The sequence below is a fragment of the Hemicordylus capensis genome, chromosome 4, assembly GCF_027244095.1.
Source record: "Hemicordylus capensis ecotype Gifberg chromosome 4, rHemCap1.1.pri, whole genome shotgun sequence".
Taxonomy (NCBI): domain Eukaryota; kingdom Metazoa; phylum Chordata; class Lepidosauria; order Squamata; family Cordylidae; genus Hemicordylus; species Hemicordylus capensis.
This window is the reverse complement of record NC_069660.1, coordinates 216,930,433-216,954,897: the sequence shown is the minus strand read 5'-3', so window position 1 is coordinate 216,954,897 and position 24,465 is coordinate 216,930,433. Positions and strand designations below refer to the sequence as shown.

Genomic DNA, 24,465 nt, shown 5'->3' with positions numbered 1-24,465 from the left:
TTTCCCCAAGACCTCTTTAATAGGCAAGTAAAACAAAACAAGACATAAAACAGATGTTAGAGGCAACAAACATTTCGATGTCACACATCCGCTTCAGTGCTCTACAAGTGGCTGAAGCGTGCTCTTCAATACAACTCAGCATCAACTCAACTGCTTTTTATAGTCTCCTTTGCCCCCAAAACAGAGGTCCCAGAATCCCAGCCCATTTGTTCCCTTTGATGAACGGCTTCTTGTATATTAAAAAAAAAGAAGCAAAGAGATCACAAAGTGATAGGTCCTAATTTACTCCCTAATGACCTGAGTTTGGTATTCCACTACCAATAAAACTTTCCCAACCTAGCCTACAATGCCTTCTGACTGACACACACGCCGCCACACAACCTGCCTCACTCCGGCCAGAACCAGCACCGAGCACGTAATTGGTTGCCGCTCGCTCTCGCGAGACATCCGGGACACGGGCTTTCAGCAGATTCTTTTCCGTTTTCTCCCCCGCCCCCACGGTTCTCCTAGCGTCACGGCAGCGCGGGAAGACGACGACGTAGGAACTACGCTGCTGCTGGGTGGGAGGCGGGGAGAGTCCCAGCGGTGAGTTCTCCTTTAATTCTCTCTCCTGGCGAAGTCGCCCCACGGGGGCGCGGGAAAAAGTCGGGGGGGGGGGCTGTGCTGCTGAGAGGGGAGGGTGAGCGCCCAAGAACGTTCGAGAAGAGCCCGAGTTAGCCCCACTTGGCACCCCCGCCCGTCACGTCACGGCAGCGCGGGAAGGAGAAGGAGGGAAGTAAACAGCCGGCTGCTGCGGCCCGGAAAGGGCCGAGGGGTGTGCGCTGCAGGCAGCGGGGGTGCCCTCTCGCCCCTGCCCGCTGCAATTAAGTGGGTGGCCACCCCGTGTTAGTGATGGAATATGGAAGCCACGGAGAGTGATCGTTCCTCTACGGAACATCCTGCGTGCGAGGTGCGTGTTCCAGCTGTGTGCCCCACAGTTGCGCCCCACTCTCTTCTTCGCCAGATGTGTGTGGATTGGAGCAGCCGGTCTCTATGCCCGAGTTCATTGCTCCCTTCGCTCCTTTTTTGCTGCCAGTGGCGGCGGCTGCCTTGGGGGGGGAGGGGAGGGGAGGGGGGTTAACCATAAGCGGGGCTCCGAGTAGTCAGGCCCAACCCTGAGATCCGTTAAAAAGAAGTGGAAGGGCAATCGCCAGCCCATGGTTTTCTCTAGTCTGTAAAGTTGTTTACTTGGCTCACGCTCAATCAGAATCTCCATCACTCATATCAGAACTTGGTAGCCGGCTATTTAGTATTAAATTTGCCCCTTGGTTGGCTGCAAGTAAAGCAGTTGTGGCCTTAGATTGGTTAACTGTAGGTGTCAGTGAGGAAAGTAGCAATCGCCCCCCCACACACACACACTCTCTCTCTCTCTCTCAAATCCCCATGCCGCCTCTTCCCCTCAATAGCTCCATCCCGTGTCTTCTTTCACAATTGCCTCCATTTCTCCCACCCGACCCTGGCAATCTCAGCTCTCTCCTTCCCTTGCAGACCTAGGCTAAGAAGGCCATCTGAAGTGTGGCGGGGCTGGGTTCTTGAGCACCTACAGTTACACTGTATTTTAAAGTTTCACACTGCTTGAAAATACTACAAGGTATTTGCCCCCACTTGCACACACAGAGCCCACTAGTTTTCTTTCTTCTCACAAATATGCATACTTTAAAAAATGCAAGCTTTTTACTCCCTCTCTCACAATATAAACATTCCTGGGATATGTCCTTAGGCTGCAATCCTATGCACACAACAGTTTCTTGGGAGTAAATCCCAATGAATTCATTAAGGCTTTACTTGAAATAAACTCTATAGAGTTGGCTGCAGTTCTGTGCAACATTTGCTTTATGAGATTTGAAAATTAAGCCATATAGATCAGACCTGACCACAGAATTTATGCTGAAGATATCTTTTCAGTTCTGCTAGTATTGAAAAGAGAGGAGAGCTGGTCTTGTGGTAGCAAGCATGACTTGTCCCCTTAGCTAAGCAGGGTCTGCCCTGGTTGCATATGAATGGGAGACTAGAAGTGTGAACACTAAGACATTCCCCTCAGGGGATGGAGCTTCTCTGGGAAGAGGGCATCTCCAAGAGGGCTGAGAGAGATTCCTGCCTGCAACCTTGGAGAAGCAGCTGCCAGTCTGAAGACAATACTGAGCTAGATGGACCAATGTTCTGACTCAGTTTATGGCAGTTTCCTGTGTTCATATGTACTACCACTTACCAAAAAAAAGTTAAACACAAAATAACCAACCAACACCAAACAAAAAAATGGTATAAGGACTATACTTGACTCTTTTGGACTTGCCTGGTTTCCAAGCTGTGCCCGTTAGGTTGCTTATAAACAGAAGACAATAATATCAGAATTAAATTAAAAATGAGTATTTCTGTATTATCCTATCTGAAATGTGTGTCTAAGTTTGAAATTGTCCCATTAGTGGTTTTAGTTTAAATGCCTGGCTTTATTTGGAAGCTAAAAAATGCCCTTCTTCCTTATTCCAGAGAGGTGAGAGAGTAAGAGGAAGATTAGGGAACTAGCAGCAGGCTTTCATTAAAATCCCAGAACAAGGGGGAAGAAAGGAGATGGCTGTCAGTTCACCATATCCTATTTCTTTTCCACCCAATTTTTTAGATCTCTGAATGTTACTAAGTTTTCCTAGTGAAATTTTCAGCATGGACAAGAGGAAAGCTCTCAGCAAATGCTGGAGGAAGCCATTGCCTTCTGAGGGCTCACTTGGGTTCCTACCTTTTCTGAACTCCATTTGCTTGCAGATTGAGTGCCCCATTTTGCAAAAACTACAATCATGTTTCACAAAAGATGAAACACTAACACAGTGTGCTCCCTCTAATAAAAATGGGGCTTCCTTCCAGACCTATTCAAAAACTATGCCTGCCTCCAGGTGCTCCTGATTAGTGGTCAGATAAATCAATCATAACTGAGATTTTCCGTATTGGCTGTAGCTCATGGTGGACTAGCCCACCTTGTGACAACAACCATGAAGCTGATTATTGGCTAGGAGTCTCGTTAATATTAAAGTTGGGGAGAGAATTCTTATGCTAACGTTGTCCATCAAGAGCACAGAGCCTGGAGCTACACAAACTGCAGGTCCTGGAACAGTAGAGTCTTGAGAAATAGAGAGGATGCATATGTTACTGAATTCAAAATTATGCCTGCAGCTTGTTGTTAGGTGAGTAACATGGCAGGTGGAGATCTTTAGTGGGGCTGTGCCCACTTTGACTCTGCACAGGAGCCACCACTGTTTGCTACCAAGAGGTCACATGGTGCAGTTTGTGAAATGCATTTTCCACTGAAATGACTGGGGATCTTTATAACTAGGACTCTGTAACAAATTCCAAATCGTAAGCTTGAGCCCGAAATGTTTTGGCTCGGGGGGGGGGGGGTTCCGGCGCCAGCGGGGGTGGTACTTTAAGGGCGGGGGAGAGTGTACTCATCCCTCCCGCCACATTTCCCCTACCGGCGCTCCGGTATTTGTAAGCCCGTCGGGGCGGCAGCGTTCCTCCATGCCACCCCATTTCCTTCATTGAGCGGAAGTAGTGACTGCGCCAGGAGCATGATGGATGCACGCGCAGTCGCTACTTCCAGCCGATGAGGGAAACGGGGCAGCATGGAAGAACGCTGCCGCCCCGAGGGGCTTACAAATAACAGAGCGCTGGCGGGGGAAATGCAGCGGGAGGGGTGAGTACACCCTCCTCTGCCCTTAAAGTACCACTCCCACAGGCGCCGAATACATTTCGGGCACATCCCTACCAAATCGTGTGTTTAGGCTAATTTGTGTAATTCATATGCAAGTTTGTTTTTCATGTAGTTCAATTTGCACTCTTTAATCAGAACCCTGTACTTACATGCCGCAGAATTTGAGATTTTAAAAGCAATCCCATCATTGGGATTGGAAAAGTAGTATGGATACATTAAAGGCAGTAGTTAGCATGAGTACAAAAAAGTTACTAAAAATATTGAGGAGCAGGTAGTTGTGTAAAACCTATAAACTTGCTTCTTGTCATCTTCAGATATCTGTAGAACTGAAATAGTGTGCTTGAAACCTTAACAGCAACAAAGCTGCGACTTAATGGAAAACTGTGTACATGAATAAAAGGAGAAAGTAGTAGGAATGTGCAAAATGTTTCAGCGTCAAAATGTTTTGACTCAAAACAGAGTGTTTTGAGCTCAAGACAAACACCCTTTAAATAAAGGGCCTGTTTGAAGCTTGGAACAAAATAATAGGCTTGTGCCCGAAACGTTTCGGAGGCCATTATGGAGGCCTCCGAAACGTTTCGGCTCCGGGGGCCGTTTTGGTGATTCGGCACCGGCGGGGGTAGTCCTTTAAGGGCGGGGGAGGGTGCACTCACCCCTCCCACCGCATATCCCCCGCCGGCGCTCCGTCACTTTTAAGCCCCTCGGGGCAGCAGCCACCCCGTTTTTGTCATCGGCCGGAAGTGGCCGGAAGAAGCAAGCGCGTGTGTGCCCGTTGCGGGCATGCACGCGCCCGTCTGCCATATGGGTGCGCGCGCACGACGGGTACACGCGTGGTTATTTCTTCAGGCCACATCCGGCCGATGACAAAAACGGGGCGGCAGGGAGGAACGCTGCTGCCCTGAGGGGCTTAAAATGATGGAGCGCCGGTGGGGGATATGCGCCGGGAGGGGTGAGTTCACCCTCCCCCGCCCTTAAAGGACTACCCCCGCCGGTGCCGAAGAAACTTCGTGCACATCCCTACAAAATAACCCCATTTCGATTTGAAACGTTTTGACATTTTGATTGCCAGTTTGGAGGCCTGTTTTTTCCTTTGCTGATTGGTTTTCTATCACTGGGTTGCCATCCTATGGGGGTTTGGGAGAAAGGTTAAAAAATTTTTTTAAATTGCCTGCTTGCCCATTTCTTTTGTAGATTGGGTAATAGGTAGCACCCATGATGCCGTAACACTTAACCCATTCTGTCCTTAAGAGCTAGCTATCCATGGGCAACAGTGGGCTGTATTGAGTTGCCCCATATGTTGCCCCTGTCCAAAACACTTCGAGTTTTGTTCCGTTGAAACAACTGGGTTGCGTGCTGTTAAATCCATTTCATGCACATCCCTAGAAAGTAGGTACTGTGCATAACTAGCTTGTTGTTTCTTGGAATAAGTAACTTTCTTGATGTTTGCAAATAATTTTGCATTTGTTGCTTCCTCTTTATTCATCATATGTTTAGCAGCATATTTTATTAGCTGTTTTTTAAAATAACATTAATATTTGAAGCAGATGATGCCAAACTGTACTAAAGTATTCATACAGTTATTTAATTTGTACTTGTAATCATTATAAAGTAACTGAGCACTCCCTATTAAATTTGCTGCAACTCCATCCTGACTGCAAAAAAGATTGAGAGCCACGCTTTCTAGTGCTAATGTCAATATGGCTTTAGTATAAAAGTATTTTTGCCTTATTTTGATGCAGAAGAACCAGTCATGACTGCTGTTTCTGAAAAAGAAGATGTTCTGTCTGCCAAGCAAATGGAGGAGAGGGAACCAGAAACCGAAAACAAAGCTGAAGATAGTGATGAAGAGGAGGAAGAGGAAGAAGAAAAAGGTGGGTGTTTAGGCACAGAGTACTGGAACTTGAGCTAAGCTAAATATATAAGCCTAGATTCAGAGGATCATACCTAAGAACAAGACTTTTTCAATCCTACTACTTCCTGTTGCATCCCCTATCCCATTGGTTCCTGAAGGTTGGGAGACCCTCTAGAGTGAAATCCAACATGGTGTAAAAGACTGCAAAGAAAAATGTTTTCTAGTTATGTGCATGGATCTCAGGCACTAAGTCTATGCTAAGAACAGAGTCTGGTTTAGTTCTTTGCTTTGTTCACATGTAGACTAAGGGTATAAGCAATATCTGATGACATGCTTAGACGACATGACTTTGCATGTGCATTTATGGGGATTTAGATAAAAAGCATCTCTCGGGATGCATTTATGTGCATTTATGGGGATTTAGATAAAAAGCATCTCTCGGGATGCTGTAAAATTATGTACTTTTCCTGTTTTGCATAATATTGCTCTTCTACTTTAAACCTTAGATAACTGTAAGCCAGGCCTGCTCAACTTTGACCCCCCAGCTGTTTTTGGACTACAACTCCCATAATCCCCAGCTACAGTGGCAAATAGCCAGGGATTATGGGAGTTGGAGGCCAACATCTGCAGGAGGGCTGAAGTTGTGCTGGCCTGCGTGTAAGCCCTTGAGAAAGCATTGATTATTTTCACCTGGTTCCCAGGGGCCTATGGAGACAGGTAGTCTGAACTATTTGTTCTCATTGAATTCTCCATTATTCCAGTCTAGCAGTTGCTCTCCTTATTTTAGGGTTCCAACATTGGCAAGTAGCTTGGTGATACCATTTCCATCCGTATTTTAATTAGAATCACTACAAAAATGTTTGTATTTTGATGAGCTAGTACTAGTCTGTTCTCCCCTGCCCCCAATATAGCTGCTTTTTCAGCCTTTGTAAGGAGTTCAATGCATATTATGTTAACACGTGTTTTCCACAGCAAGAGTTCTTGGTCCACTGGTAAATATTTATCATTAGACTGGGTGTGGTGGTGGGTGTAGTTGTGGAGAGGATGAAGTTAGATTTGTCAAAATGTTTCAGTAAGTGTCCCTCTCTTCCAGAGCCAAATGTGTGTCGTTGCTCCTGCATTGTCTTTACAGTTCTTATCTGTGGAAACTGCATTCCTCATGCTTTTAAGCTACTAGAAGAAATACAAGTAAAATAGATATTACAGTTAGAGGAGCTAACATTGTGCCTGAGTCGGCCGTATAATTTGTTCCTCACCATGAGTGAAAAGCAGTTGCCCTGCAATGAGTATCCAAGTGGCACACTGTGTCATGTGTTTATGAATATGGGGTTGTGGGCAGGAAGTTCTAGTACCTGAAGCCCCAGGGTAATGGCATTGGGTATCTGCCTCAGTGTGTCTGCCCCCTGCTATGCTGTAGGGAAGTGATGAATTGCTCCCTCTGCTTTCCTTGGTTTGCACATTCAGGGGAAGTACTGGTTGGGAATCCATTTCTGTGCTACGACTGGGCTTCTGTGCGGGATCGATTGCCCAGGGATCACTTGCTAGTGCTTCTCCTGGGCTTCATGGCTGTTTGGAAGGATTAAATGGAGGAGAAGGGAACAATGTATGTAGCCGAACTTCTTGGAGGAAGAGCAGGATAAACATAAATTGTCTGACATTTTTCAAACAATTTTATCCTGCCTTATTTTTGTCAGAAGACAAACTCAAAGTGATTAAGAAACAGATAATGGTGGTGTGATCAGCTAACAGCTGTCTATAGAGGAGGAGACAGTCTCACTAGAATACGGATTCTTTCTGTTTAGACAGCTTTGCACATGGGAAAGGATGGATTGTGCCTAAGTATAAAATCTGTCTGTCTCTCAAGGGTTCTGTGTTTGCCATCACTTTGAGATGTTGCTCTTGTGCTGTTTAGAAGAGCATAGCTGTACTTGAGATCTTGCAGATCTTCCCTCCCCCGCCCCATATGGTAACATAGAAGCATTTTCTAAATTTTAATAAAAATATATTTGATTGTCTTTCAGAAAAAAGCCTAATTGTTGAAGGAAAAAGAGAGAAGAAAAAGGTAGAAAGATTGACCATGCAAGTGTCCTCATTACAAAAGGAACCTTTTACAATTACACCAGGCAAGTTATTTTAAACATATTATACCTATCCTCATGGAATGAGCGCCAGGCACACTCACAACTGCAAAAGTGGGGAGAAGGTTCCGCCCTGCACTGTCACTCACCACCTCCAGGTGACCGTTCATGCTTATGGCCCTGTTTGTCTGAAGGGGCCGGCACTGTAAGCATGAAAGCCGGCTCTTCCATAAGCTGCAACCTGGATCACCCGAGGGTTGGCTGGAGAGGTGAGTGGCAATGTAGGGCGAAGGTTGCTCCCCACTTTTACAGTTGTAAGCAAGAGTGTGACTGGTGCTCATAATGTGGGAAGAGGGCTATTGTATATTGAGCATGAATTCCTTTTTTGGTTTTCTAGTCTTTTAACAAATGCTAAATTAGAATTCATTTTAATGGAGCACAACAAATGTTTAGACCTGGTGTTTAATTGCTTAGCCCAGCCCTGGGCATAGTGCTAAGCTGCAATGGCATATGCAGAAACTTTCATTAGAGCAGTTGAGGCTTGGTCCTATGTTTTGGAAGTATGGTTGAATAAATTGGCTTGGCTTTGCAGGAAGTCACTTTTCTCTCCCTCCCTGGTAGGTATATAACTCCTTCTGTGACTCCTGTGGGCTCCAGAGAGGCAGAAAGGAACCCTATTCCTACTAGACTTGTGAAAACCCTTTGGGTGGCACTGATATCGCTGACATTCCAGAGCTGGAATGCCTTTGACATCTGTGTGATAGGACAAATTGCCTTTTTGCAGCAATACTAAGAACCTTATTCTGGTCCCTTTGAGCCCTTTAAGTTTATTCCATTAACGTTGCTGCCTACAAATAAGTTTGGAGGTGGTTATGTGTTGTGATCATTACATCAAAATGTGGACATGCTTGAAGAAAGCTACTACTTCAGCACTTGATTGACTCTCAAGTAAGGGCATATTATATGCCTATATTTTTTAAAAGTCAAATTTAAGAAGATGCAAGCCTGCAGTCCTTGTCAGTAATAAAATAGTATTGTTCTTAACTGATCACCGATTAACTATTTGATAGCTATAATAAACAAGCCCTCTTCAATTTCATGGTAGTTTGACTAATAACATGATCTAGTAATTGTTTATCACCCTAGAGTATACTGCTTTAGTTCTGTGACTAGACTCTTAATATGATACATCTTAACTTCCAGGAAAGGGACAAAAACTTTGTGAAATTGAAAGGATACAGTACTTCTTAAGCAAGAAGAAAACAGATGAACTTCGAAATCTGCACAAGCTTCTCTACAATAGACCAGGCACAGTAAGAAGTCTTACAACATTGTCTTCAATGCCACTGCAATAAAATACTACTTCAGCACTGGGGTGAAATTGGCATGAAATCTAGAAAAGCCACCTTTCTTACAGTTGTCACCCTTAGGGTTCCTATGTTGAAACTTGCTCCATTGAAATTGATAGACATCTGATTTGGCTTGGGTTTAAAGGCTATTGGCTACTTTAGGCATGCCTAAGGTCTGTTTTTCCCCCCCTTTGCACTTCAGACCACATGCTCAGTTCTTTTTTCTTTGAGCATTAGACTGCATACAAATGTTGCTTGAAACTCCTCTCAATTTCAAAAAATGATTTGCCATGTGGCATTTGGTTGGGAGGGTGCTGTTTAAGAAGAACAAGTCCATATAACTTCTGTCCTCATGAAACGAGTTGGACTAGATCCTTACTTTTTTCCAAATTTGTCTAAACAGAGAAAAATGTGAAAACAGCTTTCATACAATAGCTTCCACATTTATAGCAATATTTTGGTCCATATTTTCTCTACAGTAAACACTCTTATTTTACCACAACTCTTATTCAAAAAATTAACTTATGCAGCCTGTAACAGGTCCCCCTCCTATCAGAGTTGAAAGGGGCTCTTTGTGAAAATTCCTTTATTGGGAAGGAATATCTTAAAATATTTGTTATGTTTCTTTTTCAAATATAACTAAGCAGTTTTATTTTGTAGCCCTGAAAATGAACTCCGGGGCTTAAACAACCAATATTTTTCCATGAAGAACTCTGTATTTTTGTAAAATAAAAAGTTATAAAACCTGGAATTAGTTGATATCTGTGCACACTTTATCTAAAATTCACTTTGTTCTATTTTAGGTTGCATCATTAAAGAAGAATGTGGGCCAGTTCAGTGGGTTCCCATTTGAAAAAGGAAGTGACCAATATAAGAAAAAGGAGGAAATGTTAAAAAAGTAAGCTTTTAAAATTCTTTGCTTGTATTGTCTATCTTAATACAGACATTCTAAATCTTGAACAGATCTATCTTAATACAGACATTCTAAATCTTGCTTGGAGCCCAGTTCTGTATCTCAGGACATAATTAATAAAGAGCAGCATCCAAATGAGTACTTCAGTGAGTAGATGATGATTCAGTTGTGCAAAGAGAGGGAAGAGGTGCATTTTTTGCTGATTTCATCCCCTTCACCTCTCAGGAATATCTCTCTGAGTGTCTCCCAATCCAATTTTGCCCAGCGATGGGGGTGGTTAGGGGGCTAATTCTGGAGGCTGCAGAGGGATCAGCAGAAATAACTACTCCCCACCGTGTGGGGAGAATGTCTTCCACTTGCACAAACCCTATTTTGGCGGCTGCCTAATGTCTCATATAAATACTCTTTCAAACCACATTTTTGAGCTTTGCTGAAGGATGACTTGTGTTATGCACATAGGAACTTATGTCTGAGATGAAATAGCTTACTAGCACTAAATTGTTTCTTACCTTATCTATCTTCTATCTATCTATCTATAATTCTCTAAGTCATACCCATGGCTAATTCTGTGCGTGGCAGCTCTCACAAGAGTTTGTGAGCAGAAGCACCTGATTGGGCAGTAGGAATTCCATATGCAGATATGGGGGAGGAGCCTGTGGCACTGTGGTGATTGGGCAGTGGGGGTTCCATATGCAGATAGGGGGAGGAGCCTGCTATGGTTAAGGTCAGTTGGAATGCAGCTGTTACTGGTCGGAAGATGTTCTTGATTGCAGAGGAGAGGAATCTCTATATAAAAGGATAGTGGGCAGGGATCTGTGAGGAGAGGGGAGGAGAGGGAGGAAAGAGCCAGGAGAAGGAGGCTGCCACTGTGAATTAGATGAGGGAACAAGATCTGTTAACTCAGGAAAGGAGAGAGGAAGAAAGACAGAGGGGAAGAGCGAGTGGAGGAGAGAGAGAAAGAAGGATGGGGAAGAGAGAAAGAAGGAAGGGTTAGGGACAGGTCTGTCAGTGGCCTGAGGGGAACGAGCAGCCATGGTGGCGGCAGCAAGGAAGGGCCCAGTCAACCACTGCTGCTGTTTGGAGCTACCAAGGCCATTGGTAGAGGCAGGCAGGCAGGGGACTGGCCCGGGCCTTAGGGAAGTGAGTAGCCATGACAGTGGTGGCAGCGAGGAAGGGTGTTGCTGCTGCTCCTGTGGGGAGGAGTGGGGCTTGGGTGAGGGTGGGGAGGTCTCTGAGGATAGGGGGTTGCAACTTGGCCAGTAGGCACCAGCAAGAGGGGTGAGGGGGATGGAGTGCATCTTTGGTGAGGGTGGAGATATCTCTGAGGTGAGGGGGGCGATCAAGTACTAGCACGCAGATTATCTGTGCGGGTTAAGCTAGTTTATGCTATTTAAGGAATCTAAAATGTTTGTCATGGGCTGAATTGTACCAAATTAAAGCTTGAGAAATCTTCTGCCATGTTAATGTTTTTAAAGTACTTAGTGTGGTTCAAACAAATAGAATATACACTATTCTGCCCACAGCAATAGTGCACTGGAGGGGCAGGATATAAATATTTTAAATTTTATTTCTATATCGATCTATCTATACACACACACACACACATATACACATATACACATACACATATTTTCCAAGCTATATTTGGGTCTATGTGTTGAATTGTGATGATTGATTAAATGTTTTTCTGCAGATACAGAAATGCAATGCTGAAAAGCATATGTGAGGTTCTTGATTTGGAAAGGTCAGGAGTTAATAGTGAGCTCGTATCCAGAATCTTAAACTTCTTAATGCATCCAAAACCTTCAGGCAAGGTAAGAATGAGATATAATAAAGCTATGATTAGCTCATTCTTGTAATCTGAATTGGAATTGGAAGGGAGGAACAAGAAAATAAAATATTGGTGATTGTCTTTTATAACTTGAATTTGCTGTTGATTCCCCAAAATAGCAGTAGATAGGAATTTAGATTTGTATTTTAGCAGCCATACTTGTGGTTGAAGTATGAGGAAGGCCAAGTTGAAGACAGATCATCCTGGAGAGAGTCTATCTATGTGGTCGCTAAGAGTTGACACTGACTTGACATCACTTAATCAATCAATCACGTGTGGTTTGCCACAGTGCAAAAACTGTTTTATAAATTGCCTAATAAACCTCTTTAGGCACTTTACATAAAATTCAAAAAATCTAAAAACAACAAACAGTTAAAATGAATAAAAATGAAACATTTAAAACAATATATGGTATAGACAATTTTTAACTAAAAGCCCGAAAGAACAGGTGCGTCTTAAGAGCTTTCTTAAAGGCAGCCAGAGATGGGAAAATGCTTTGCTCATTTTGTTTATATGCCATGACTTTGAGTTGTTTGGGAAACACAAAACGCTGAGCACCTATAGAGGCTGTCATTCTCCATAGTAGTTTGTAACACCAAACAACATTTTGACCTGCAGTAGGGTTACTAAATAATCTTTATTTTAAAAAGGCTAACCCACAGCCAGCAAATCATAGCCATTTAGAACACAGTGAACTGGTTCAGATGTCACATGGTGCCAGAATTAAACTGGGGCTTTATGCAGTGTCTTAGAGCCTTGAGAGCATGAGATTCCCCTTCTCATTCCCCTTCACTTGCAAGCCTCAGAATAATTCTGCTTCCGATTGTGATTAGAATTAAACCAGGATTGGTTGTGATGTTCAGAGCAACCAATCCTAGCTTACTCTAACCAGAGGCCTTAAAATAAACCACAACCTGAGCCCATTATTTGGACAAATATTGGTTTATTTAAATCTCCAGCTAGAAGAAACGGGTTGGTTCAGACATTGCAACTGATCTTGGCTCATTTCTAACCATAAGTGGAAGTAGAATTTTTCTGAGGCTCCTGCTTGGAGGGAAGGTGAAAGTGGGTGCTCTCAAGGCTCTGAGAGATTGCAAAAAATCAAGGTTAATATTGGCTCCGCATGACATCTGAACTGGCCCAATGGTTGTCCTATACATTCTGCACTTTATACTTCCATTGGAAACTGTGCGTGTCCCTTATTTCAAATCCCACCACTTCTGTGTTCCCTTATTTTGGAAAGCTTGATCTGGCAGTATTGTATACCATTGGCCGATCTCTTCTCTGTCCCCCAATCTTCCCAAAGTTTGCGTAGCAGACAAGTAAGCTATAGCAGCAGCTGCTAGTGAGGAAAAAAGGTGAAATCCTGAGAGCACATAGAAGTCTTGGAACTGTGATGTTAAAGTTCCTTACATTTTCAAGCATATGATGCCATATCACTTATGACCTCCTGCAAGATTACATTGTCCTTCATGCTGTTCAGTATCTACATGAAATTGCTGGCAGAGATCTGGGGATTTGGTGTGGTGAGTTGGTATGCTGATGACACCTAGTTATAAATGTCTTTATTTCCAATATTCAATAGTCACTGCCAAAGTCCAAGAAAACACCCAGCAAAGGTGGTAAAAAAGAACGTAGTAGCTCTGGGACAGCACGAAAGGCCAAACGCACCAAATGTCCTGAGATTCTGTCAGATGAATCTAGTAGTGAGGAAGATGAAAAGAAAGAGAAGGATGAATCATCTGAAGAAGACAAAGAAAGTGAAGAGGAGGTAAAAACTAAATGTAAACTGTCCATGTTAAAGCCCAAGCTACAGTATGCTATCATCCCCAAAGGGCAGGGGGAATGATGACAGCAGGGATATGGAGGGAAATGCTGTAGCTTGATAAATGGTCACCTTTGAAATATTTCCTTAATGATAAAAAACATGTAGCTGCTGGATTCTGTGAAACCAAGTTCACAAACCAGTGTATTCTGGAAGGTTAGACTTGATTCATTGTACCCCAGATAATTCCAGCTTGTGATCAGAGTAAAGAAAATACTAAAAGGAGTCTTTATGCTAACTTCAGACATGTAGATGCAACCCTTCTTGTTGTGTAATGTAAGATGATTATCTTTGCCATCCCTGTCAAATCAGAGGTGCCTGTTCTCCATCAATGCAGGAATAATTATGCTGAAATTAGAAATAAAATGCAGTTACAAATTGTTTGAATAGGGTCCCTGTATGTGCTGCAGAGAGAGTTTCCTAGCCATAAACTGTTAAGTAGATACTGTAAAATTAGAAGGGGCAGAGTGTTGTCATAGAACTTAATGTGTTAAATTTCTCCTACAGCAACCTAAAAAAATATCAAAAAAAGAAAAACCCAAGCAAAAGACGGCTCCAAAGAGCAAAAAGGGCACAAGGAATGCTAATGTAAAGAAAGCAGATAGCAGCACAACCAAGAAGAATCAGAACAGTTCCAAAAAAGGTAAATAAGCCTCTCTCAAAAGTGCATCTGTGGGCAGACTCGAACTTGCAGTCAATAAAATGCAACTTACAGTGGAGTAGAATGGCTTTAACTATAGCCTTTCTGATTTCCTGTTTTCACCATTGGCTGCTGAAGCCTACAAGAAAAACTTGGGAGTTGGATGCACCTCGAAATCATACAATTAGATCTTCAAAGGATGAGAATTGTTGAGCTCAACTTTCATTAAACATCCAACACCTATAACTGTAGTATTGAACCCACTTGAAAGGTGTGGCAACAGTGTTTCCTCTAAGGCATGCACATGTGCGCATGCTCACAAGTTTTTTTTTTAATGTCCGCTCAGTTAAATTTAGATCCTGCTCAGTCTGGATCAGGAAGGCCCCACTCCCAATGTATGTGTACATGCACACTGCCTTGATACTGCTGCCCAGAACAAAACTCACTCCAAACACAGATAAAAACAAACAGAAGGAATGCTGCTTGGCAGGTTGTAAGGAAACGTCTGAATTTCGATCCTTATAACTTGACATTATTATGACCCAAAGACAGGTAGAAGGGTATTATAATTTGCTTTGAAGCCTGTTTAGGGTCCTTCTGTATATTGACTGAACTAATAAAAAGAGATGTTACAATAACCTGTACGTTAAAAAATAAATTGAGGTCTAGAAACCTGAGTGTACGTTTAACATTGACAGGAATAATTATTTGGTGGCCTTTTTTCCTTGTCTAGCAAGGTTTTGGGAGGCATCTCGGCCCAATTTATTCCCCATCCTTCTAAGGCATCAAGACTTTTGTCCCAGTAAAATGATTGTGAAATCCTCCTTGCCTCAATTAGGGCTGGCATACTGGCGGTGGGGGGGATGAATCATACAAACAAATGCTCACATAGTGAATGTGCTATGTTCAACCAGGTAATAGACACTACACAGCCATTCATTTGCAGTTGAGCTACACGTCTCTGGTATTTGGCATGCCACCTCTAGGATTTTACAGGGAGAAGTGGAGTTTGCATATGGTGAATGGCTACATGTTAATGGTTTGCCATCTGGCTTTTGTGTGCTTTGATTTGAATTGGCCATTGTGTAAGTATTGGCACTTACTCCATGCCAATGTGAGTACGGACTCAGTATTTAAGATCAGGGACGGGTTTAGATTCTGGTATGCTTCTCTTGGTATATCCAATGTACAAACATAGGCCCTCAACAAGAGTTTTTGTGTGCATTTTGGAGCTTCCGGTTCCCAAAGACATGATTTCAAACACAAGTGAACTCCTTCCCCTTTTTGCACAATACCCGATTTTCTCATTTGGTTTTATTTTGTGTAATTCCTACAAAGTTAATACAGCGATAGGGGTTGGCCATGCCTTGTGGGATTTCTGACTCTTCCCCACCCCACACACATCTTATATTGCTATCAGTGTGCCCTTTTTATTGTAAAAAACAAAATAGGTCCCTGCCCCTAGGAACTTGCAGTCTAGATTTTTGGCATAGCCATCGGGAATGGGACATAAGCAATGGTAACTGGGTAGATGTGCAAACATAATTACATTTTTTAAAGGCAACATTTCTGTAGGGAGCTGAGCCAAAGGCGTCATAACAAAGCCTTTCACAATGTTCTGCGAGGGCATCTTGGGCACAAGTTGCAGCAATTAAAACTGAATGGAGGTTTAAAGGATCAGGAGACCTTTGGCTGGAGATTGTAGAGTTGGAGGAACAGAATTCATGGCCAGGTATTTAACCATATCTGCCTGATAGAGGGGTTACCTATTGACCACTTTTAAAACCACCCCCCCTCTTTCAGAATTCCTTTACCATCTGGTATGAGGCTGTTTGAAAAACACAAGTTCAAAAATGTATATGCAACTAGTTGTGCACGACTTTTTTGTTTGAGGCATGGAGTATGGCTGTATATGAACTGGTCTCTGTGTAGAACATAGACCACATGGTTGAAATGTTGACTTCAGGGAAAGAAACAGATTGTCAGTATCTGCATTTAACGCTTAATAACTTTGTATTCAGAAAGTGAATCTGAAGATAGTTCAGATGATGAACCTTTAATTAAAAAGTTGAAAAAGCCACCTACAGATGAAGACCTGAAGGAAACTGTGAAAAAGCTATTAGCTAATGCAAATTTAGAAGAAGTTACCATGAAACAGATTTGTAAAGAGGTAGGTATGTGACATTTTATGTTGTATTTATTTATTCGATGTATATACTGCCCTTCCAAAAATGGCTCAGGGTGGTTTGTATACTTTTATTTTGTGGCTTAGTTAAGAGATCTTGGAGAACCAAAGTAAAAATATTTTGGAAACTTCCTTGTTCAGCCAAAATTGAAGTGAATTCAGTTGATACCTCCTATTTTCATTAAGGGCCATATAAATTCATTACTACAATATGGTTGGTCTGTCTGTCTATAGTAGCAATATATATTTAGGTTGATGCCTGAAAGATGGAGGACCACAGTTTGCATGTATCAGATCCTAAAATTAAGTAAGTAAGTAATTAAGTCTAGTCTCTAGTCTCCAGATTCGCCAGTGTCCTTCAAGGGCATTGGCATAAACTGTTCTCCCAGCAACTCTGGCAAATGTTTTGCACCAAGATTAATGGTTCAGGGTCATCCACTGACCTTGATAGCTGACAGATTTGAACCTGGCTCTCCATGGTCGTAGCCCTACCCTCTCTGAATAATGTGTCCCCTGCTTTATCTATATAATTAACGGGCCGCTCTTGGATGCACGGGGAAGCGTGGAGGAACTCTCGCAAGAGTTCCAGCCTTTGGGTGGGCGGTAGAGCCCGGGTGCAGAGGAGCCAGCCTGAGGAGGCAGTCGGGACGAGGTGGTAGAGAACTAGGGGTGCAGATGCTCTGTGCCCAGTCAGCTAGTTTATTTAAAACACTTATCTCCTACCCCTCCAATGCAATACTGCTTGGGGCAACTTACAATAGCACAACAATAAAAACAGTATAAAGTTAAAAACAAAAGAAAACTCTAAGCAGTATAAAATTAATAGATCAACTAAAATAGATCAAATTAAAACTGGATTTTAAATTAAAAACCCATTAGATACACGTTGCAGTGAAATACATTAAAAAATTTCTCTAAGTAGATGAATGTTTAAATCTTTTAAAAAACCCTTTGGGAGGCAGTACAGCAAAGATCTTCTGGGAAGTATTCCAAAAATTCCTGAGAAGGCAGTGTCTTGAGTCTTCACCAACTGAATCTCAGTCAATGATGGGGCTGTGAGCAGGGCCTGAGATGATGAACAGAGGGTCCTGGCCGATTCATATGGGTTAATGTGGTCCAACAGGTATCCAAGATGTAAAGGGCTTTAAAGGTCAAACCCACAGGTTGAATCTAGCCCAGAAGCAGACCGGTAACCAATCAAGTTGCCACAGGATGGGTGTAATATTTGAAAAGTGACTAGCACCCATGATCATCCTGGCAGCAGCTTTCGGGACCAGCTGAAGCTTCAGAACTGTATTCAAGAGCAGCCCCACATAGTTCACATTGCAGTAATCCAATCTGTATGTCACCCTTACATTACTGGCTGAGGTCAGGTCTGAATTTTCCAAGTAGGATCACAGCTGGCACACAAGCCATAGCTGATCTCCTGCATAACATCTGGTTTGATCAAAAAGTGCATTCTAACTGAATTGCTTTGCTCACCTTCTGGTTTTTAAATTGATTGTTATAGGTTTATGAAAGCTATCCCAATTATGACTTGTCTGACAGGAAAGACTTCATCAAAAAGACAGTGAAAGAGGTAAATACATGATCCGTGAAATATCATGTGGTAATCATAATGCTCTATTTGGAAAAACTATCTGCTTTTTAAATTGAAATATTGGGTAAGTAGTAATGTCTCCAGTGCTAAGCGCAGATCCTGAAATTGCATCTGAATTTTATTCATTGGTATCCATCAGAGTTGCACGATTCAGAACCCATCCCTGGCACCTTGAAAACAGAAAGAGAGCTGGATACCGGTTCTGCTGCTGTCCACCACCACATCCTGTATCGGCGACACTCCTCCCAGCTGCTCTGTGTGTCAGTGTCACGCAAGAGCCACTGGGGAGGGTGCTGCTGGCGCACAGTGATAGCTGGCGGGCGGGGGGGGGGAGTGCCACCAATACAGAAAGTGGTGGTGAGCGGAGGAGGAGGTGGTGGTATGCGCCCGTTCTCTTCCGTTTTCAAGGTGCCCGGTATGAGTCCTGAACAGCGATTTGTGCACATTCCTAGTAGCATCCAGACTACTCTTGCAGAAGCATAAAGACACAGACATTCACCTCTGATCAAAACTACTTGCGCTAGTGCAACCTATTGTGCAAGACTGAATACATGCAAATGAGAAACTCCTTATGCAACTTGTTGCAAAACCCCATATATGTCCTAATAGGGAGGACTATGTGCAACATGCTTTCAGGTTATTCCTCTTCCACTAGCAGTAGTACAGTCTTGTGGAATGCCACTACCTTAAAAAACAACAGAAACCTTTCACAGCCTACACTGTAGCTGCTATCCATTGTAGCAAAGGCCACCCTATTGTTTGTTTGCCCATTTCTGATAGGAGAAATTCAGTTATTAGTTGACGTGAACATTTAGCTTTAAAAAAAAAAAAAAGACCTGGTTCCAAATGTTTGTGTCTTGCTGCCTCATAAGTGGGACAATTCAACAAGTAGTGAGCTGTGCCTTCAGCCACATCCTTCCCACAAATGCACCACCTCAGATTGAATGGAATATTCCTGTAGCAGCCGTCTGGAGACAGACAGCTCCTAAATGAAGAGATCCTCTGGCTAGCTGTGATGTTACTTGGATGCCCTGTGACTCAAATGCCCTTCCTTAAGGCTTTTCCCCAGTATACAGTATAATAAAAGCTATATAATGTTCTCCTGCACTTCTTGCACTGCTACAGCACAGGTCCACCAGCTGCTGTTCTTGGCAGCCTATGTTGAGGCTAAGCATGTAGGCATAGATGGAAAAGAGACTTCACCTCACTTCATATAAAAACCCCATACTAAAGTTTATATTTACAAAGTATGAATGCTTAACTTGCTCACAGATATAACTTTGAAGCTAGTATTTAACAACTTCAGTGGCTGGTATGCTTGGTAGTCACTGTATTTTTAAAGGATTTCTTACCGATAATACACTTGAGTGTTACCGGATTATGTTTCACTTGATGTTTCAAATGATGGCTTTGACTATGTTTACTTTATTCCTTTCAGTTTAAGTTCTTTTACGTTAAGACCAAATTCCCTTTTCTTCCACTCTTCTCCCTGAAGCCCTAAGGCAAACTTACCACTCCTCACAACTCTCCCTGTTAGGGATGTGCACAAAACCGGTTCGCCCGGTTCGGTTCAGATCCGAACCTGGTCCAAACCAGGAGGGGGTGGTTCGGTTTTGGTTTTGTCCGAACCACCCCCTGGTTCGGTTTGGATCCGAACTGGTTCAGATCTCGAAAAGTAGCTAGGATGGTAGCTGGCACCCAGGGGTACCTATCACCCAAACCCCAAAGCAATCGGACACTCGTACGAATTTTTATGAATTTTTGAAAAATATTTTTATTTTTTTCTCATAGGATATAATGGGATTTGAACCATACCATTATTCCTTATTGTGGAGCACCCATGGGTGCCAACAACCATGCAAACCCTGAAGCAATCAGACACCCCTATGATTTTTATGAATATTTGAAATATTTTTAATTATTTTTCACATAGAGTATAATGGGACCCAAACCAGTCCATATCCACTATTGTGGAGCACCTAGGGGCACAAAAGCGGGGTGGGTGGTAGACAGACAGGGGTGCCTACCACCCAAAAAATCCCAAGGCAATTGGACACTCCTCTGATTATTGGTGAATTGTTAAAGTATTTTTGAATTCCTTATAGAGAATAATGAGGATTGCAGCAAATGTATAGCTTCACGTCGGGAAAGGGGTGTCGTGGAGTGCAGTGTGGTGGCTGGTAGTTCCTAGGGTGGGCAAGGAAGCTACCTGAATTATTTGAAAGGAATTCGGCAAAGGGGTGATTTTTGGTTAATTGTTGAAGTTTACGTGTCTTTAAGGTTTTCCCCCATTAGATATAATGAAGGGTGTATCGCTTCACATCGGGGAGAAAGGGGTGGCCTAGAGCGGTGTGGGGTTGGTGGTAGTGCCAGTTAGGGGCAGGGAAGCTACCTGAATTTTTTCAAAGGATTTGGGCAGAGGGCTGATTTTTGGTTAATTGTTGAAGTTTACGCGTCTTTAAGGTTTTTCCTCATAATAAGTTATAATGGAGCTTTCAGCAGCCCCATAAGTGCACTTGGGGGGGTGCTGGGGTGGCCCAGAGCGAGTGGTGGTGTAATGCACATAGGGTGCCAACCACCCCCATGGGTTTCTAACCCATGGGGTACAGGGTTCTCTTGTTTCTGAGGTATTGAGTGTGGATTCTATGATAGCATATTAGAGTGGATTCATGGTGTCTCATTGAAAATCTCATTTGCTATCATAGAATCCACACTCAATACCTCAGAAACAATTAACCAAAAATAAGCCCTCTGCCAAAATCCTTTGAAAAAATTCAGGTAGCTTCCCTGCTCCTAACTGGCACTACCACCAACCCCACACCGCTCTAGGCCACCCTTTTCCCCCCGACGTGAAGCGATACACCCTTCATTATATCTAATGGGGGAAAACCTTAAAGACACGTAAACTTCAACAATTAACCAAAAATCACCCCTTTGCCCAATTCCTTTCAAATAATTCAGGTAGCTTCCTTGCCCACCCTAGGAACTACCACCCACCACAATCCACTCTACGACACCCCTTTCCCCCCGACGTGAAGCTATACATTTGCTGCAATCCTCATTATTCTCTATGAGGAATTCAAAAATACTTTAACAATTCACCAATAATCAGAGGAGTGTCCAATTGCCTTGGGATTTTTTGGGTGGTAGGCACCCCTGTCTGTCTACCACCCACCCCGCTTTTGTGCCCCTAGGTGCTCCACAATAGTGGATATGGACTGGTTCGGGTCCCATTATACTCTATGTGAAAAATAATTAAAAATATTTCAAATATTCATAAAAAACCATAGGGGTGTCTGATTGCTTCAGGGTATGCATGGTTGTTGGCACCCATGGGTGCTCCACAATAAGGAATAATGGCCTGGTTCGAGTCCCATTATATCCTATGAGAATTTTTTTTTTTCAAAAATTCATAAAAAATCGTACGAGTGTCCGATTGCTTTGGGGTTTGGGTGACAGGTACCCCTGGGTGCCAGCTACCAACCTACCAATTTTCAGGGGTTCGAACCGGTTTAAAACGAACCACCCCGGTTTGGAACCGAACCGGTTTGCACATCCCTACTCCCTGTATATGTGAGCTTAAAGTTCTTCCATTTTAATGGACTTGTTTTGTTTTATTAAACTGAAAGAATTAGTCGTACCACTCCTCCTGAGTTAGACCAAAATCTGCCCCCCCCAGTTTAATTAAAAATCAGCTGTTTTCTCAAACAGAGTTATCTTCTACTCCTCTTGAGAGTCAGACCAACTCTAAAACTAAATCTTCTCATAACAAGCCTGTTAACTGCCTATCAATTCCTCCCCTGCAGTATTCCATACAGGGTTTCCTGGGCAACGCAGGGGCTGCTCTACTAAGAAGCTCTGGCTGCATACCTTATGATCTGTTAATTCTTTAGTGACCAAGCCATACTTACCAAGTATACATAAACATATGTATAGCCAATACAAACAGTAGCTTGCAAAATTATGATCAATTTTAATTATGCAGTACTGTGGAGTTAACTTAGTTCCCGATTTTTCAAAATATTGGTTAAAAAGCATAACATTTCACCCAAAATGCAAATCATTCTCTTCAGCCAAGTTGGTCATGTTAATTGTTTCATTAGCCAGCCGTTAAAAAGCGATCAGCTTGGTGAATATGAGTTCCCGTTTCCTGTATAATTGGGATTACTAAAATTAGTACATTGTTGGACTTCATCAGGTTTCATGCTGTGTCCTCAAATTACTACAGCCTAACCCTTATTACCATGCAAGTCTTGTGGTTTTCCCTTGAACTTACTTCCAAGTAAGTGGTTAGAATTGCAGCCCTAGTAACATGTGTTTGGGAAGGAAAATTTACCGCCCCAAAGGCAAAAGATTAAAAATGCACAACTCCTGTCTCTCTCTCTTTTTAGCTCATTTCATGATCTGATGGGAAGAAAACCGCTGCAGACATGTTCCCATGGATTTAAATACTTTACAAACACCAGCAAGTGTGTGTGTGAGTGCAAGAGAGTGTGAGTGTAAGTGTGAGTGAGAGAGAGAGATTTGATGGGTTTTCTCCCCCCTCTTCTCCTTTTGGTAAAAGATAGTATTTAGTCAGGGATGATTCTACTGGCTTAATGTTCTGAGTGTTAATGGAAATTGCTTTAATTTCTTAAATTGCATTGGATGCAGTTTATAGCTTTTTTGCATGGCAATAAATGTTTTTGCTTTTACTTTGTACATCATGAAATTTCTTTGTACAAGCAGATCTTCTATAGCTGTTGAAGTTTTTAGTGCATTGTAATGTAGAGAATTTTTAAAAATCAAGTAATATGAAAGCTGTTGTATCTGCACATATGCATGCAGAGAGAGTCAAGTATTGCAGTATTGGGCATTACAACTATTTTGAATACATACCCATTCTCTTGCTCAGGAGTAAGTTCCATGTCCTGATCACAAATGCTCTAAACTATATTATACTGTCTTGCATGTGTATACACCTGAGAATTGTTAAAGCATGGTAACTCACAAATGTTATTTTTGTACTTTTAAGAGCTTTCTGTTGTATATAAGGTTAATTCAGATTTCTTTGTCTCAAATCAGGTGTGTTGTGTTTTTAAAAATGTTTTTAGAAGATTTGACCATTGTCAGTGTTCAGGAATGGAGCTGAGATTAGTTAAGAAGCAAGTATAACTACAATACAAAATATATAGCTTACCTTGTAAGGAAAGCTTAATTGTACTCATTTTTCAGTGTTTCATTTTGTAGAGGGGATGTCAGTTGACCTTGTTTCAAAGGCTTGACGTAATTCTCTATACACTGAAGCTAATACATTGGGGCGGGGGGGCAGGATGCAGATTTGCCTTCTAAAGATAACCTCAACCTTCCCTATGGTGGGCAAAGATTTGAGAAAAGGCAGTGTGTGACGTACCCACTGCTCAAGCTCAGAATCTTTGGGGGAAATCAAATCCCCTTATGTAGGAATAACTTATTATCTGTTTTGGCGCGTGCGCTCACAACTTTTGGCCACTTCCGGCCGACGGGGGGAACGGGGCGGCAGGGAGGAACGCTGCCGCCCCGAGGGGCTTGGACTTTGAAGAGCGCCGGCGGGGGAAACGCGGCGGGGGTGTGTGTGAGTACACTCTTCCCCCGCCATTAAAGTGCTACCCCCGCCGGTGCCGAAGCACTGAATCCCGCCCCAGCCCCGAAACATTTCGGAGGCCTTTACAATGGCCTCCGAAACGTTTTGGGCACATCCCTAGTGCATAATGGGAAAATAGGTGCCTAAATGTTGGCTATAGTCTAAATATTTTAGACGCCTGCTGCTTTGGTTCTGTTTACTCTTCTCAGTTAAAACTTCATTCTGCAAACAATTCACCAAGTTTTACTGGTCTTAGACTAAGTACCTGCCCCTAGTCTACTCTTTTATTGGTATGAAAGGGACACATGTGATCATGAATTAAATTTCAACAGATGCCAAACAAGTATGTGTCATAATGTGAAATGTAACTAATACCCTCCATGACTGTATTGATTACAAGTATGGCAGATTTTAAATATTGTAGTAATGTGTAGATAAATCAAAAGTCATAGATCTGCATTCTGAAAATATTCAGCCAGTTGGTAATCTGATTGATCGCTACCATTTTTACTACTTTCTTTGCATGTACTTCTTTATATTAAGGCTGAATGTAAGTTTTTGTATTCAATAAATGTCTTGAAGGAAAATGTATATTTTGATACTTTAATACATGTACAGTAAAACTTGATATAGAACCAAAGGTGCCTGTTGTGTGTCATCTAGAAGAAAGTGTTTTGTAAGGTCCAAAGGAATCCAAATTCAAGTAATGAGGCAAACTATCTAGATCGGGCTATCTCTGTGCTTGCGCTTCTGATCCTCGCTTACCTTGAGCAGATGTATGCACATTTGCAGTTTGCATACTTCCATTAGCAGTCCTCATTCTTGGCAAGGTACAGGGTGTCACCTCCAAA

At 42.6% G+C, this 24,465-nt stretch overlaps 1 protein-coding gene across 3 annotated transcripts; it reads left to right on the top strand.

The window, feature by feature from the left end:
- The first annotated feature begins 436 nt into the window (after window positions 1–436).
- On the top strand, window positions 437–24,254 carry DEK (DEK proto-oncogene). 3 transcript variants are annotated; one of them, XM_053249068.1, is made up of 11 exons: window positions 437–585; window positions 5,479–5,610; window positions 7,613–7,714; window positions 8,873–8,982; window positions 9,822–9,916; window positions 11,625–11,745; window positions 13,348–13,533; window positions 14,095–14,230; window positions 16,249–16,397; window positions 17,923–17,991; window positions 22,404–24,254. In XM_053249068.1, exons 2-11 carry the CDS (start codon window positions 5,490–5,492, stop codon window positions 22,413–22,415), a joined length of 1,101 nt encoding a protein of 366 aa, XP_053105043.1. In that variant the 5' UTR covers window positions 437–585; window positions 5,479–5,489; the 3' UTR covers window positions 22,416–24,254. The 3 variants fall into 3 exon arrangements, with proteins under 3 accessions (XP_053105043.1, XP_053105042.1, XP_053105044.1); XM_053249069.1 differs by lacking the exon at window positions 437–585 and adding an exon at window positions 696–949; XM_053249067.1 differs by lacking the exon at window positions 22,404–24,254 and having other exon boundaries at window positions 17,923–18,018.
- The last annotated feature ends 211 nt before the right edge of the window (window positions 24,255–24,465 follow it).

What these genes read in the sequence shown, in the direction of transcription:
- DEK (XM_053249068.1), top strand. Translation starts at nt 5,490, where the DNA reads ATGACTGCTGTTTCTGAAAAAGAAGATGTTCTGTCTGCCAAGCAAATG. An exon ending in ACCTTTTACAATTACACCAG is followed by an intron (nt 7,715 to 8,872) that starts GCAAGTTATTTT and finishes CTTAACTTCCAG; the next exon opens with GAAAGGGACAAAAACTTTGT. An exon ending in TCTACAATAGACCAGGCACA is followed by an intron (nt 8,983 to 9,821) that starts GTAAGAAGTCTT and finishes GTTCTATTTTAG; the next exon opens with GTTGCATCATTAAAGAAGAA.